This window comes from Asparagus officinalis, chromosome 5, assembly GCF_001876935.1.
Source record: "Asparagus officinalis chromosome 5, Aspof.V1, whole genome shotgun sequence".
NCBI lineage: Eukaryota > Viridiplantae > Streptophyta > Magnoliopsida > Asparagales > Asparagaceae > Asparagus > Asparagus officinalis.
This window is the reverse complement of record NC_033798.1, coordinates 110,662,135-110,678,904: the sequence shown is the minus strand read 5'-3', so window position 1 is coordinate 110,678,904 and position 16,770 is coordinate 110,662,135. Positions and strand designations below refer to the sequence as shown.

General features: G+C 38.4%; 1 protein-coding gene across 2 annotated transcripts; it reads left to right on the top strand.

Moving 5' to 3' along the window:
• Positions 413 to 16,071, top strand: LOC109840679 (protein kinase and PP2C-like domain-containing protein). 2 transcript variants are annotated; one of them, XM_020409409.1, is made up of 10 exons: positions 413 to 509; positions 597 to 714; positions 831 to 992; positions 1,161 to 1,241; positions 2,038 to 2,105; positions 2,226 to 2,449; positions 4,507 to 4,558; positions 14,855 to 15,386; positions 15,689 to 15,759; positions 15,896 to 16,071. In XM_020409409.1, exons 2-10 carry the CDS (start codon positions 630 to 632, stop codon positions 15,932 to 15,934), a joined length of 1,314 nt encoding a protein of 437 aa, XP_020264998.1. In that variant the 5' UTR covers positions 413 to 509; positions 597 to 629; the 3' UTR covers positions 15,935 to 16,071. The 2 variants fall into 2 exon arrangements, with proteins under 2 accessions (XP_020264998.1, XP_020265000.1); XM_020409411.1 differs by lacking the exons at positions 413 to 509; positions 597 to 714; positions 831 to 992; ... (2 more) ...; positions 2,226 to 2,449; positions 4,507 to 4,558 and adding exons at positions 5,232 to 5,707; positions 5,828 to 6,051; positions 8,109 to 8,160.

Below are 16,770 nucleotides of genomic sequence, written 5' to 3'. Positions count from 1 at the left end.
TTAGCATTATATATATCATCCATCTTTTGATTAAATTTTACATCCATTTCTATGAACGAGTATTTTCGTCATAATAGCTTTATTTAACGGTGATTACAATATTCTAAACGTGGATGACTAAAAGTATTTGTATTTAAGTGTAAAGATGGTGAAACCACCGAGTATTTAAACGCCATAAACATATCATACCATTATAACTACCTAATCTTACGAGTATTTGGAGCCAGACACGATCCCGTATGCCAGCGGAAACGAGAAACACGAGTGATCCGAGCCAAACGTGAGAAGCAGCACGAGGCACGGCTTTCTGTGAATTCCTGAATCCTTTTTGCCTCTACCGAACCCAAAGAAATAATAATAATAAATTAAAAATAAAATAAAATAAAATAAAAGACGCAAAGAGAGAATACCGGAGCCCAACACTTGCATCCGAGGCTGCTGCTCGAGCAAGTCAATCCCCCTCCATCTCCCTCCCTCTTCCTTCTCCCTCCTCTCCCCTGTCGCTAAAGGTAAAATTTCGCCAAACCCCCTATGTCTTTTCTCTAATTTTCTGTTAGTCCATTCTGAGTCTCTCCTTTAATTTCACCAAACAAAAGGTTCTGAAAGCACCGTCTACGACGCGAGGCTCGATGGGCGGAGAGTCGCCGTCAAAAAACCTGTCCTTTCCACTTCCGACGACCTCGACAGGTTCCACAGAGAACTTCAACTGTGGTGGTAAGAAAGTTTACACCCCTTTAGGTGTTTTTTCGCTTAAAGTTGGGATTTTGGGAGTGCCCATGTTGACCAATATGGATAATTTTGATGTTGGTTTTGTTGGGCGTGAAGTGAAGTGGATCATCCTGGATTGGCTAAGTTGGTTGCTGCTCATGCGAGGCCTCCAAATTATTTGTTTTTCTTTGAGTTTTATGAGAGGGGGAATTTGGCGGAGAGATTGCATGTTGAGGAGTGGAGCCCTGAGATTGATGAAGCACTCGTGATTGCTTATGAGCTCGGTATAGCCTTTCGTATAATGTGCTGTGTATGACTATTTACCGAAAATATCCTGTGAGATCAAATTAGACATTGGATTGTTTGTTCTGTACTAAATTGTTTGTTATTATTTCAGCTGATACACAAGTTTATTATGCTCACTTGTTTCTCATATGGACAATGCTTAGCAGATATTTGTATGGCTATTCTCTTGGAATTTTCGATAATTCTACACTCCCGATATACGACAGAAGATTCCTTTCCCTTGGATGGTAGTAACATGCGTTTGATTTTGTGATCTCCTTATCATAGTGTACATGCCTTAGATTGTCCTCAAGCTCCTTTTATCTCTTTTAATTATTTCTCGTTTAGTACATGCATGTCAATATGTCATTTAGGAGCTTGTGGTTGTTTATGATCACACAGTTGTCAGCCATTATCACATCTTATTGGGTGTTAGCTTTGAGAAAGTTTAGGATTATTATCTCTTTTTCAATGATACCATAATATTTTTTCCCCTTGCGGTGACAAATTGCCGCTAGCTCTAATATTCTGTTAGAATTTGTTGAGGACGCAATCACGCAATTCTCAAGAGAAAGGAAAAATGTGTCTACACCTGGCCTAAAGTTCATGGATGTAACTACCAGTGTTTAATAAGCCCGCTGACATGTTGGTTAAACTGTTGTTTATAGGAGGAATTGCCACAACGAGAGTTTTTACTTGTAGTTTGTCATTTTTTAGGAAATATTGGCATTATGTAGGGCTTTTCCCTATTATTGAGCGACATTTTGGGCTTTTTCCGATATATTGAGCGGCATTTCCACGTCGAAAAATCAGCAAAAGTACGAAGCAGTGTCTTATTGTGTTCTAGGGTAACATTTGTTTTAAAAGCTCAGTTTGTGTTTAGGGCAACTTGAAGCCGCTTTATATAAATCTTGAAGTAACAGAGTTAGAGCTCAATTACCACTTCACTGTTCTTACAAGGAAACTATTAAATTGAATTCCTTTTTATGGAATGATTATTCAATTTGTAACTAATAAAACTGTTTATGTATGTTTTCTTTTCAGCAAAGACTCTGCAGTATCTGCACAACCTTGGTATAGTACATAGGGATATAAAACCTGCAAACATTCTTGTAATTATCTGCAACCTTTTCTTGTCCGTCATGTAGTATTCTTCTATTGCATTATATAATAGTGATATGTTACTTTCTATTTTGGCAAATTTACTCAATACTTTCAGACTTCTGATGCAGCTTGATGGGGGCCTTCACCCTCACTTAGCAGATTTTGGTTTAGCTACACATAAGAAAGATCTTAAATACATCTCACTTGAAAATTGGAGATCATCTGGCAAGCCAACTGGTGGTTTTCACAAAAGAAATATGGTAGGGACTCTCATTTATATGGCGCCAGAAATTCTGAGAAAGGACATCCATACAGAAAAATCTGATGTCTATAGTTTTGCTGTTTCCATCAAGTAAGTATGTATGCATTTCCTTGCTGCATTTTGAATATGTGTTGAATGGACCTCATGTTTATTGTAATCAAATATAACAATTATTTATGTAGAATTTTCTTGATCGTTCATGTGTAGATGCTTATATTTGTATCTTATATTGCTAAATGCTAAAAGTTGTATGTGATACAGCGTGTAATTTTATAGCTTCATCTTCTCTAAATCCTCGTAATGCAGTCTACCAGTTATAGTAAGATTTTATCAGTCCCTCTATCCCTTTTCTTTATCTCTGTTTACCATCATCTCATTACAAGATTCTCGAAAATTTTACAAGTGGCCTTTCTTATTGACTGCCTTCTCTTTTCCATTTTACAAGAAATGTTTATCTTAAGTGATCACTAGATTGTAGGATCCCCCCACCCCCCACCCCACCCAAAAAAAAACACGCATGCCAAAAAAAATATTTCCTTCGAATTATATGAGTGTCCACTAGATTGTAGGATTTGTCACCGCAACCTTCCAATATGCAAGTATTTCACATGAGCTTATCGTTTATCAATATCATTTCCGAACCACTATGTTTCTTTCTACTGGCCTTTATGTGTTTTGCATGTGATCCCAGCACACCTATGCAGAATTATCTAGGAGAAATTTTCTAAATAGACCATTTTACAAATTTAATAAGCAAAACCGAGCTAAAAAATATTTAATTAGCAAAATAAATCTATTTTTGGTCACATAAGTGCAATTAACTGAAAGTTGGTCGATTTTGCAAAATTTTATCTTTGAGGAATACATGACTGGTAGGCCCGTATAATTAGCCGTAATAAATTGTGTTTAACCGATAGTTAGTTTCATAATGATCTCGGCATTTCATGAAAAAACTTACCTTGCCTATTCCCTTCTGGGGCCCAGCATACATGTCCATTTACAGAATTTAGGGACCTATAATCTCTTACCCATTGACATGGGCCCACAAAGAGTCAGTCGCAGCAGGACGTGTTAGTTCCCAAAAAAAGAGTCGTGCTCATGCACATTTACAAAAACTACAAAAACTTAGGGAACCAATAATCTCTTACCCCTTGATGTGGGCCCCACAAAGAGTGAGTCCCAAGACTTGATTGTTACCCAAGAAACTGAGTACAAATAGTTGTTTGTTCCTCAAAGATATGTAGGTTTTTTATGAAAGAAACATGGTGTAATTACGAAAATAACTAATTATACAGGACTAGTAGTCCCATATATCTGTAAACATGATATTTTGCAAAAAAAGGACCTATTTTTACCAATTAAATATTATTTAGGTCAATTTTGCCAATTAAATTTTAAAAATGGGCTATTTCAAAAATTTCTCCAATTATCTAACATGGATACCCCTGAACATTCAATTTCACTTGCCTCCATGTCTAATGGAGTGCAATTTCCCCCAATCCAGAAGGAGCCAGTTTTCAGAAATCATAAGCAAAATTGTCGGAGAAGCTGTTTCACTTGATTTTCTAATTCTAATCTCCATGAAAAAGGTTTTATTTATCTGTTAATTGTTTGGTGGAAATTAGTTTCTATTGATTCTTTTAATCAGAAAGATGGAAGAGTCTAGGAAAAAAGGAATATGAGATAAGATTTTCTGTAGAGTATCTTGTCAATTTTTGAACCAGAGGTTCAAAATAACTTGAAGAACCTAATGAAATCACATTTTAAGGTAAACAGGACCTGTAAGCAACTATTCTTGCTGATGATGTAATCTAATTTCATTTTACGTGTAAAATAGCTATTTTAAATAAACCAAAATCACTATGGCCTTCACCAGAATTTTATACATAAACACATATCTTGTTAGTCATGTTTATGGATAGTTAGCTTTTATCATAATACTATCTAGATTAGTTTGTTATATACCTACTTTATAAAAACTTCTGGCCAAATATGTGAAAATATGAATTTCTTGTGGTATGGTCCATGGTTACATCCTTTCTGAGGCAGATATTCAAGAAGTTAATATGTTTTTGTATTAATTTATAAGATTTCTCAATACATAATCTTGCAACTTTCTAATCTAACAAGATTTTGGTGATCTGCAGTGAGCTTCTGACTGGTGTTGTACCTTATACTGACCTACGTGCAGAAGTACAGGTACAACCTACTCCTGTTTGTTCTTCAGTACTTTTCAAATATCAACCTTTCATTCTTCAATGTAACTTATTCAGTAAGGCTGAGTTTGGTTTGACTGAAATTGAAAGAAAGGAAAAGAAAGTTAGAAAGAAAATTATTTTCAACTTTTTGGTTTGAAAGAAAAAAAAAATAAAAATGGGAGAAATTGGAAGGAAAATGGACTAAAACTTTTCCTGTTCCTTTTCCTCCAATGGGACCTAGTGAAAGTAGCGGAAAGTTTATGGGGGAGGAAGGGATCAGACTCGAGGAAGGGGATGAACTCTCCCGGACATCACGTCACCCAAATTGTTACTCACCCAGTTGATTTCATGTGGGGTCTAAGTGGAAGAATTAAATAGGGGTAGTCTGGGTTTAGGCACAAAAAATATTCACTTGTTCTATGTGGGCCTCATGCGGCATATGGAAATGTTACATTACCCTGTAGTTTGCCATAAATTAAAAAGGTTTTATTTAGTCCCTTTTGTCTTTCATAATTCGAAATGAGCTCAGATGATTAAATTTTTACTAGGTTCTCCAACATTCAAGTTAATTCGGAATAATTCCCTGAAATTATTGAAATTGCCATCAGGTCCCCAATTCTCATAAGTTGTTTGGAACTAATATCCCGGATGTAACTACCAGTGTTTAATAAGCCCGCTGACATGTTGGTTAAACTGTTGTTTATAGGAGGAATTGCCACAACGAGAGTTTTTACTTGTAGTTTGTCATTTTTTAGGAAATATTGGCATTATGTAGGGCTTTTCCCTATTATTGAGCGACATTTTGGGCTTTTTCCGATATATTGAGCGGCATTTCCACGTCGAAAAATCAGCAAAAGTACGAAGCAGTGTCTTATTGTGTTCTAGGGTAACATTTGTTTTAAAAGCTCAGTTTGTGTTTAGGGCAACTTGAAGCCGCTTTATATAAATCTTGAAGTAACAGAGTTAGAGCTCAATTACCACTTCACTGTTCTTACAAGGAAACTATTAAATTGAATTCCTTTTTATGGAATGATTATTCAATTTGTAACTAATAAAACTGTTTATGTATGTTTTCTTTTCAGCAAAGACTCTGCAGTATCTGCACAACCTTGGTATAGTACATAGGGATATAAAACCTGCAAACATTCTTGTAATTATCTGCAACCTTTTCTTGTCCGTCATGTAGTATTCTTCTATTGCATTATATAATAGTGATATGTTACTTTCTATTTTGGCAAATTTACTCAATACTTTCAGACTTCTGATGCAGCTTGATGGGGGCCTTCACCCTCACTTAGCAGATTTTGGTTTAGCTACACATAAGAAAGATCTTAAATACATCTCACTTGAAAATTGGAGATCATCTGGCAAGCCAACTGGTGGTTTTCACAAAAGAAATATGGTAGGGACTCTCATTTATATGGCGCCAGAAATTCTGAGAAAGGACATCCATACAGAAAAATCTGATGTCTATAGTTTTGCTGTTTCCATCAAGTAAGTATGTATGCATTTCCTTGCTGCATTTTGAATATGTGTTGAATGGACCTCATGTTTATTGTAATCAAATATAACAATTATTTATGTAGAATTTTCTTGATCGTTCATGTGTAGATGCTTATATTTGTATCTTATATTGCTAAATGCTAAAAGTTGTATGTGATACAGCGTGTAATTTTATAGCTTCATCTTCTCTAAATCCTCGTAATGCAGTCTACCAGTTATAGTAAGATTTTATCAGTCCCTCTATCCCTTTTCTTTATCTCTGTTTACCATCATCTCATTACAAGATTCTCGAAAATTTTACAAGTGGCCTTTCTTATTGACTGCCTTCTCTTTTCCATTTTACAAGAAATGTTTATCTTAAGTGATCACTAGATTGTAGGATCCCCCCACCCCCCACCCCACCCAAAAAAAAACACGCATGCCAAAAAAAATATTTCCTTCGAATTATATGAGTGTCCACTAGATTGTAGGATTTGTCACCGCAACCTTCCAATATGCAAGTATTTCACATGAGCTTATCGTTTATCAATATCATTTCCGAACCACTATGTTTCTTTCTACTGGCCTTTATGTGTTTTGCATGTGATCCCAGCACACCTATGCAGAATTATCTAGGAGAAATTTTCTAAATAGACCATTTTACAAATTTAATAAGCAAAACCGAGCTAAAAAATATTTAATTAGCAAAATAAATCTATTTTTGGTCACATAAGTGCAATTAACTGAAAGTTGGTCGATTTTGCAAAATTTTATCTTTGAGGAATACATGACTGGTAGGCCCGTATAATTAGCCGTAATAAATTGTGTTTAACCGATAGTTAGTTTCATAATGATCTCGGCATTTCATGAAAAAACTTACCTTGCCTATTCCCTTCTGGGGCCCAGCATACATGTCCATTTACAGAATTTAGGGACCTATAATCTCTTACCCATTGACATGGGCCCACAAAGAGTCAGTCGCAGCAGGACGTGTTAGTTCCCAAAAAAAGAGTCGTGCTCATGCACATTTACAAAAACTACAAAAACTTAGGGAACCAATAATCTCTTACCCCTTGATGTGGGCCCCACAAAGAGTGAGTCCCAAGACTTGATTGTTACCCAAGAAACTGAGTACAAATAGTTGTTTGTTCCTCAAAGATATGTAGGTTTTTTATGAAAGAAACATGGTGTAATTACGAAAATAACTAATTATACAGGACTAGTAGTCCCATATATCTGTAAACATGATATTTTGCAAAAAAAGGACCTATTTTTACCAATTAAATATTATTTAGGTCAATTTTGCCAATTAAATTTTAAAAATGGGCTATTTCAAAAATTTCTCCAATTATCTAACATGGATACCCCTGAACATTCAATTTCACTTGCCTCCATGTCTAATGGAGTGCAATTTCCCCCAATCCAGAAGGAGCCAGTTTTCAGAAATCATAAGCAAAATTGTCGGAGAAGCTGTTTCACTTGATTTTCTAATTCTAATCTCCATGAAAAAGGTTTTATTTATCTGTTAATTGTTTGGTGGAAATTAGTTTCTATTGATTCTTTTAATCAGAAAGATGGAAGAGTCTAGGAAAAAAGGAATATGAGATAAGATTTTCTGTAGAGTATCTTGTCAATTTTTGAACCAGAGGTTCAAAATAACTTGAAGAACCTAATGAAATCACATTTTAAGGTAAACAGGACCTGTAAGCAACTATTCTTGCTGATGATGTAATCTAATTTCATTTTACGTGTAAAATAGCTATTTTAAATAAACCAAAATCACTATGGCCTTCACCAGAATTTTATACATAAACACATATCTTGTTAGTCATGTTTATGGATAGTTAGCTTTTATCATAATACTATCTAGATTAGTTTGTTATATACCTACTTTATAAAAACTTCTGGCCAAATATGTGAAAATATGAATTTCTTGTGGTATGGTCCATGGTTACATCCTTTCTGAGGCAGATATTCAAGAAGTTAATATGTTTTTGTATTAATTTATAAGATTTCTCAATACATAATCTTGCAACTTTCTAATCTAACAAGATTTTGGTGATCTGCAGTGAGCTTCTGACTGGTGTTGTACCTTATACTGACCTACGTGCAGAAGTACAGGTACAACCTACTCCTGTTTGTTCTTCAGTACTTTTCAAATATCAACCTTTCATTCTTCAATGTAACTTATTCAGTAAGGCTGAGTTTGGTTTGACTGAAATTGAAAGAAAGGAAAAGAAAGTTAGAAAGAAAATTATTTTCAACTTTTTGGTTTGAAAGAAAAAAAAAATAAAAATGGGAGAAATTGGAAGGAAAATGGACTAAAACTTTTCCTGTTCCTTTTCCTCCAATGGGACCTAGTGAAAGTAGCGGAAAGTTTATGGGGGAGGAAGGGATCAGACTCGAGGAAGGGGATGAACTCTCCCGGACATCACGTCACCCAAATTGTTACTCACCCAGTTGATTTCATGTGGGGTCTAAGTGGAAGAATTAAATAGGGGTAGTCTGGGTTTAGGCACAAAAAATATTCACTTGTTCTATGTGGGCCTCATGCGGCATATGGAAATGTTACATTACCCTGTAGTTTGCCATAAATTAAAAAGGTTTTATTTAGTCCCTTTTGTCTTTCATAATTCGAAATGAGCTCAGATGATTAAATTTTTACTAGGTTCTCCAACATTCAAGTTAATTCGGAATAATTCCCTGAAATTATTGAAATTGCCATCAGGTCCCCAATTCTCATAAGTTGTTTGGAACTAATATCCCTGATTTGAGGAACTCATTCAAAATATGAAAGATGTAAGGGAGTAATATTGGAAAAAGAAACCTTTTGTTTAAATTTTGTGTACACAAGAATATAGCCATTTACTAATTACCGATTTTAAGGGTCTAATAGCAATTTCAATGATAAGTTAAATCACATAATAATTTAAGGGTCTAATAGCAATTTCAATGATTTGAGGAACTCATTCAAAATATGAAAGATGTAAGAGAGTAATATTGGAAAAAGAAACCTTTTGTTTAAATTTTGTGTACACAAGAATATAGCCATTTACTAATTACCGATTTTTTCTTATAATGGTCTGTTGACATATTGATAATAGTTAGGGGGTTATTTGGAAGTTGTATTTGTAGGGGCCTATATAAACCCAAGAGATTTCATAATACAATTAGGGTTTTATCTATTTTCTTCATGGTATCAGAGCCTCCACCCAAACCCTAGCCGCCGCCCCCCAAACCCTAAGTCGTTGCCCCCCCTCGCAGCCCCCTCTCGCTGCCGCCCGGCTGCACAGCCCCCCTCTCGCTACCCTCCTCGTTAGCCCCTCGCAGCCCCCCCCCCCCGCCGCGAAAACCCAACCCGATGATTTGTAGCTTGTTGGATACCCTCGACATATCAGTCATAGAACTAATGAAGGATGTGTAGCTTGTTCGATTTCCTCGACATTTCAGTCCTAGAACTGATGAGAGAAAGAGTGTATATCTCACGGTGTTGAGATATATCACTATCCGGTTCTTGTTTCCTTAGAGAAACAAGAATTTAGTTGAGATCCTACTCTTGTTCTGTAGCAGAAGTGTTACCGAATTTTTCACTGCGCACAAGGGAAGGAGAACATGTGGTTAATCTAGAGCCTGGTCGATGGAGGAGATCATCAAGAAGTTGAACCCCGCGGAGGTCTCAACTTTGATACAGCTGATGAAGTTGTCGGTTGGTGAGAGTGCGACAAGGTCACCAAAGAACTTAGAGCTTCCACCTATCGATCTGAAGCTTGATGGACCAACTACTTACCTAAGTTGGTCACGACGGGTAAGATACACCCTTGCAGGGAGGAACCTGGAGGGGTACTTGACAGGAAAGATGACAGAGCCAGTTGAAGGCTCAACTGGAAGAGATGAGTGGAAATCCACTCATATGTTGCTATACATCAGGCTCCTCAACTCATTGGTCCAGTCGATCGTCGCTACAGTAGATGGCATTGAGAAGGTGAAGGATGTTTGGGAGAAGTTGAGGAGGACCTATGATGGGATGGGGAATAACCTGAGGGTGTTCCAGATCAAAGGAAAAATCGACGTCACAGTCCAGGGAGAGATGACTGTCCAGGGGTATGCCACAGAGCTGGAACGTCAGTGGATAGATTATGATCACTTCTCACCTCGGGCGAGCTGTAAGGACCCGGAGTGTAAGGAGCGAGAAGCCTTTCTACAGGAGAGGACTACGGTGTTCCTCAAGGGACTGGCATTAGAGTTTGCTCAGAGAACTGTATTGCTGCTAGCTCAGCCGAAGATTCCCACACTTGAGGAGACAGTCTCGGCTATGATACAGGAGGAGACTCATATTAGGCTGCAGACGGGGACAGGTGGACTTCCTGTGAAGAAGTCAGCACTGGTAATCTCCAACTCTGGATCTAAGGGGGAGACTCGGCAGTGCTATAACTACGGTAAAGTGGGTCATTTAAGGCATGCTTGTACCAAGCCATCCAAGGAAAGAGATTCGGATGGTCGTGGACAGTTTGGAAGTCATGGTTATGGCCGTGGGGGTCGACGAGGTGAAAGAGGAGCAGACAACCGGACGAATCTGGTGGTAGCAGAGGGAGAGGAAGCACCTGAGGTGGTCTTTACTGAGGAGGATCATGCTCTTCTAGAGATACTCAGGAGGAAGCAGAGAGTAACAGGAGATGGAGACAGGAGGAGTGGGACTGAGGAGACATCCACTTCGTTCTTCGTCAGAGGCAACACTTCTACTTATGCTCATCCGACCAAAGGTACTGATGACATACATGTTCTTACTTCTATGTCCCCCGATGGGTCATCAGAATAGATAGTTGACTCCGGTGCGTCTCGACATGTGACAGGTAATGCTAGTGAGTTCTCATTATATACTCACCTAGCATCGGCTGATAGTATTCAAACAGCTGATGGTATATTTCAGCCAGTGGTTGGTAATGGTACTGTTAATTGTACAGATTCGGTGACTTTGTCCATGTTTTGCATGCTTCTTCTTTTTCAGTCAATCTTTTGTCCATTAGTGCTATCATACTCCAACTAAAATGCATTGTTTTTTTTTACATTCTCAAGGTGATCTTTCAGGAGAAGGGGACAGGACGAAGACTTGGGACTGGTATATGGAATAGTGGACTGTGGTACCTGGATCGTGAAGGGCTGGACTCAGCGTTGGTATCTATGGTAGAGAGAGCAGGAGTAGGATCTGAGATGAGTGTTGAGAGTATGTTGATGCTTCATCACCACCGTTTGAGACACTCATCCTTTAGTGTTTTAAGTAGGTTGTATCCATCTTTATTTGAGAGAGCAAATAAACAGAAACTTGTGTACGATGCATGTGAGTTTGGAAAGCTTACTAGAATCTCTTATGTTAGTTCTGGTCATAGGAGTTCTCGTGCATTTGACCTGATACATTCAGATGTTTGGGGGCCTTGTTCCACAAGTTCTATGAATGGATACAAGTATTTTGTTACCTTTATTGATTATTTCTTTCGTGTTACTTGGTTATACCTGATGAAAAATAAGAGTGAAGTGTTTGGTTGCTTCCAAAACTTTCATAAGAATGTTCAGACTCAATACGGAGCAGTGGTAAAGGTATTGAGATCTGATAATGAGACAGAATATACCAACAGAGTGCTTGGGGAATACTTGTCAGCTCAGAGAATACAGCACCAGGCCACATGTTCATACACACCAGCTCAGAATGGGGTAGTAGAGAGGAAAAACAGACATCTTTTAGAGGTTACTAGAAAAGCATGATGATCTCCATGAATGTCCTAGAAACATTGTGGGGACAAGCAGTATTGACAGCAGCGACGCTGATCAATAGAATGCTCTCGAGAGTGCTGGATTGAAAGTCTTCGTGTGAGACGTTGAAAGGAGATAATGGTGGGCTTCTTTCACTAAAGGTGTTTGGCTGTGTGTGCTTTGTGAAGAACAACAGGCCATCCGTCGGGAAGCTTGCCCCTAGAGTGGTAAAGTGCATCTTTGTGAGATATTCTGCTACTCAGAAAGGATATGTTTGTTGGAGCCCGGTGGAGAAGAGGTTGTTTGTGAGCATGGATGTGCACTTTCGAGAACTCGAGCCATATTACACCCGGGAGGTAACCTCATCCGTTGGTGACTCGCCCGATACTGGAAGTATGAGGCGAGAGGGGGAGAATGGTGAGAGGCAGGTGAACAATGTAGAGAATAATGTGGAGAAATCGATTTCTCTATCGATTCCTTGGGAGGGAGAATTGGTTGAGGAGCAGGAGAATGAAGAAGAAGAAGAAAAGGAGACAAGAGGTGTTAGGCCCACGGTTCAGGGGGAGCTACTTACCTATAGTAGGAAGGGAAAGCAAATTACAGAAACAATAGCTACAGTGTCACTGGTGCTAAGTCCCTTGACAACGCCTGCCCCGACTCCTAATACACCTACACCACCACCAGATTCCTCCCAAGGTGATATCATTTCTCTCCTTACTCCTCCCACACAAATGTCAGTACGGAGGACTACTCGCAGCAATACGAAAAATCCTCCTGATAGATATGGTTGGGATCTTGCCCAGTTTGTATCATATTCTAACATCCACCCTACACATGGAGCATTCATTGCATCATTGGACTCTGTTACTGTACCTAACAATTGGCAGGTTGCTAAGAAGGACCCAAAGTGGAAAGCGGCTATGCATGAGAAGCTAGGAGCTCTTGAGAAGAACCGCACTTGGGAGTTAGTAAAACTACCAGGAGGGAAGAAAGCAGTTGGATGTAAGTTGGTCTTTACTGGGAGCAGAATCCAGATGGACAGGTTGAGCTCTACAAAGCTCGTCTGGTGGCAAAAGCGTACAGTCAGACATATGGCATCGACTATGATGAGACTTTTGCACCGGTGGCGAAAATAAGCACTATTCGGACCTTGATCTCTCTGGCAATAAATGATTGATGGAAGCTACACCAACTAGATGTGAAGAATGCATTTCTTCATGGAGATCTAGTGGAAGAGGTATACATAGAGATACCATCAGGATTCGATACAGATCAGACAGTGGGCAAGGTCTGCAGATTAAAGAAGTCTCTTTATGGGCTGAAGCAGTCACCTCGTGCTTGGTTCGACAGATTCAGACGGGTTATGATAGGTATGGGGTATCAGCAGATTAACGCCGATCATACCGTGTTCTTTCGACGGGATGAGGGTCACATTACCATGCTTGCGGTATATGTGGATGATATGGTTATTACAGGGGATGATGAAAAGGAGATTGCCCAACTCAAAGTGACACTGAGTAAGGAATTCGAGGTGAAAGATCTTGGTTTGCTTCGATACTTTCTTAGAATAGAGATAGCTCGAGGAGCGGAGGGGATTATCCTCTCCCAAGGGAAGTACGTATTGGACCTTCTCAAAGAGATAGGAATGTTAGGGTGCAAACTTGCAACTACACCGATCGATCAGAAGTTCAAGCTGGATGCGGAGGCTGAAGAACCAGTTAATCGTGACAGATACCAGAGGCTAGTGGGCAGGTTGATCTATTTGAGTCACACACGTTCAGATATTTTTTTTGCAGTGAGCGTGGTGAGTCGCTACATGCATGATCCGGGGAAAGATCATATGGACGCAGTGTACCAAATTCTGAGATATTTGAAGAGTGCCCCCGGAAAAGGGCTGATATTCAGGAAGAATGAACATATGAGCATTGAGGGTTACTGTGACTCTGATTGGGCTAGCTGTGCTGATGACAGGAGGTCCATCTCAGGATACTGTATCTTTGTAGGAGGCAACTTGGTCTCGTGGTGGCAAGATCAACAGCTGAAGCAGAGTATAGAGCTATGGCCTTGGGAGTTGCGGAGTTGTTGTGGTTGAAAAATATGCTGATGAAGCTGAACCTGGATCAAGGAGCCAAGATGAAGCTATAGAGCTATGGTCTTGGGAGTTACGGAGTTGTTGTGGTTAAAAAATATGCTGATGGAGCTGAACCTGGATCAAGGAGCCAAGATGAAGCTGTGTTATGATAACAAATCAGCCATCAGTATCGCCAACAACCCAGTGCAACATGATAGAACCAAACACATCAAGATCGATAGGTTCTTCATCAAAGAGAAGTTGGACAATAGACTACTAGAGTTAAGTCATGTTCCAACTAAGGAACAGGCAGCAGACTGTCTGATTAAGGGACTTAGCTCAGTAGATATGATTAGAGGATGTGACAAGATGGGCTTAGTGGATATCTTTCGCTCATCTTGAGGAGGAGTGTTGACATATTGATAATAGTTAGGGGGTTATTTGAAAGTTGTATTTGTAGGGGCCTATATAAGCCCAAGAGATTTCATAATACAATTAGGGTTTTATCTATTTTCTTCATGGTCCAAAAACAGTTGTATTGAATTTTCATCTAGAAAAATAAATTTATAAAAATTACTAATATAGATTGTATATAACATGAGTTAATTGTTGCTTCTACCTTGTTTTTATTAAATTATTATCATTTTCCTCCCAGTTTTCTTTTCAATTCTCTTCCTAACCAAACAATAAAGATACTCTTGTTTTCTTTTCTTTTTCTTTCCTTTTCTTTTTCTTTCCTTTTCTTTTCTCTTTCCATTTATTTTTCATCATTTTTTCTCAAACCAAACACAGCCTAAGAGACACATTTTCCATTTGAATTTTGGCTTTTCATCTTCTGTATTGGGGATTGATTCATTACAACAACTTCCATAGGGTACTGTTTTAATGTAGTGAGTTGCTAATATTCCATACGTACGGGGTCATGTTTAGTTTTTCTTGTTCTCTCCGTGATTCTTCTATTATTATTAGACAGTGATCTTTACATAGTTGTTCTCGTAGGCACATACTGTGCTTGAAATGAGCTATACTGAGCAACAACTTACAGCAGCAGTAGTATCAGAAGGTCTGAGGCCTGTTCTTTCTCATCCTGACACTGATGCACCATCAAGTCTTCTCTTACTCATTCAAAGATGTTGGGATCCAAATCCTCTACTTAGGCCTTCTTTTGATGAAATTGTTGAAGAGCTAAGTATAATCATCAAGCATGTGGGAAAGATAAGGCGTAATGGGAAAATTTCAGGAACCCCATCTCCTCAAAACAATCTTAAGGAACCTGTGAACTATCAAGAAGATTTGAACTGGTTCAATCAAGGGGAACAGCTATCAAAGAAACTTTCACATGAAGCAGAAGCAAAAGTCAAACTCTGGCCCAATTCTCAACACGATTCTCTTTATTACCATCCTACTTTATCATGGGGATCTTTTGCAACGTCAGGAAGAAGGGAGACTATGGAAGATACATACTTTTTGCTTCCACAGCTTTGCAACAAGAAAGATATTCATGTTTTTGGGATTTTTGATGGCCATCGAGGTATATCCATCATTCTTAGCATGTCTTTTACTTACTCTTTATCTTAAATGTGAAATTTATCCTGTGTATTAGATGGGATATCTCATCGTCTTCAGTTCGGACCCTTTATGATTAGGCTTTAGTGTGACCTTTTATAGAGTAGACTTTTGTGTTTAACTGATCAAACGTTGGCTCAATTAGTGGGTAATTCCAACCCAATTGGATTCAGGTCTTTAAACTTTTTCATTTATTAAAACTTAAGTGTGCACTAGTTCAATTTTGGTCCACCAACCTCCCACACCTAATGAATGTCACCTATGCAGGTGCAGCAGCTGCAGAATTCTCCGCTCGAGCATTGCCAGGATTTCTGCAAACTTTTGGTTCTACTTGTCAGGCTTAACGGTGGTAAGTCTACCTCGGCCTGACCCCCCCAATCTGTCCCACGCAGAGTCCAAGGCATAAAAAAACCCAGAAATAAATAAATTAATAAATGCAATTCATGCTTGACTTGTAATGTTGTATAATTGCAGTCCATCAGACGCACTTGTAGAGGCATTCTTGAAGACTGATGTTGCCTTCAGAAATGAATTGATGTTTCATCGTAACTCCAAAAGAATTACTCACAAAGATTCACATCCTGGGTGTACTGCGGTTGCTGCATTAATAGTCAGAGATAAGCTATTTGTTGCAAATGCTGGTGATTGTAGAGTGATTCTGTGCCGATCTGGCCAACCATTTCCTATGAGCAAGGTATATTAATATATCTTTCCAGTTTCATTTGTATGCTTAAATTAGCAATGTCATCTTAACTGGATGCATTAACACTTAAAAACCTTATAGTTCCCCTACTTTGCACTTATATATCCTCAATTATTTTTTGCAACATTATATACCTTGAAGTTTTTTAAATTGGCACTTTAGTACCTTCGGCTATATAAGCCTGGAATATTCGTCCGAATATTCCCACATGACACTCATGCTAATTTAAGAAAATTTTAACCCTAAATGTTTATTGAATATACCGTTCAACCTAAGTGAATTCTATTTTAAACCTGCACGATGCTATTTTAAAATAGAAGTGGGATAGGTTTAACAGAAAATTCCACAAACATTAATGGGTAAACTATAAGATACTTAAGTACTAATTAGCCATTATTCAATCATAACTTGTATAACTCCTATGCTAAAAATTGTCTAGGAACATGTAGCAAGCTGTCCAGATGAACGTAGGCGTGTTGTTGGAGAAGGCATAGAAGTGAAATGGCTAGTAGATACATGGAGAGTTGGTCCAGCTGCACTCCAGGTATTTATATTCTCTCTGGCACCCCTTCTTTTTTTTTCGGAGTGTGTGTGTGTGTCTTTTTTCTCTTTCTTTCTTTCTTTCTTTTGTGTGTGTGTGTTGGTA

Excerpts from the sequence above, each read along its gene's own strand:
- LOC109840679 (XM_020409409.1), top strand. The coding sequence starts at position 630 with ATGGGCGGAGAGTCGCCGTCAAAAAACCTGTCCTTTCCACTTCCGACG. Across the intron at positions 993-1,160 it reads CGTGATTGCTTATGAGCTCG|ATATTTGTATGGCTATTCTC; the intron begins GTATAGCCTTTC and ends AATGCTTAGCAG. Across the intron at positions 15,760-15,895 it reads CTTTTGGTTCTACTTGTCAG|TCCATCAGACGCACTTGTAG; the intron begins GCTTAACGGTGG and ends GTATAATTGCAG.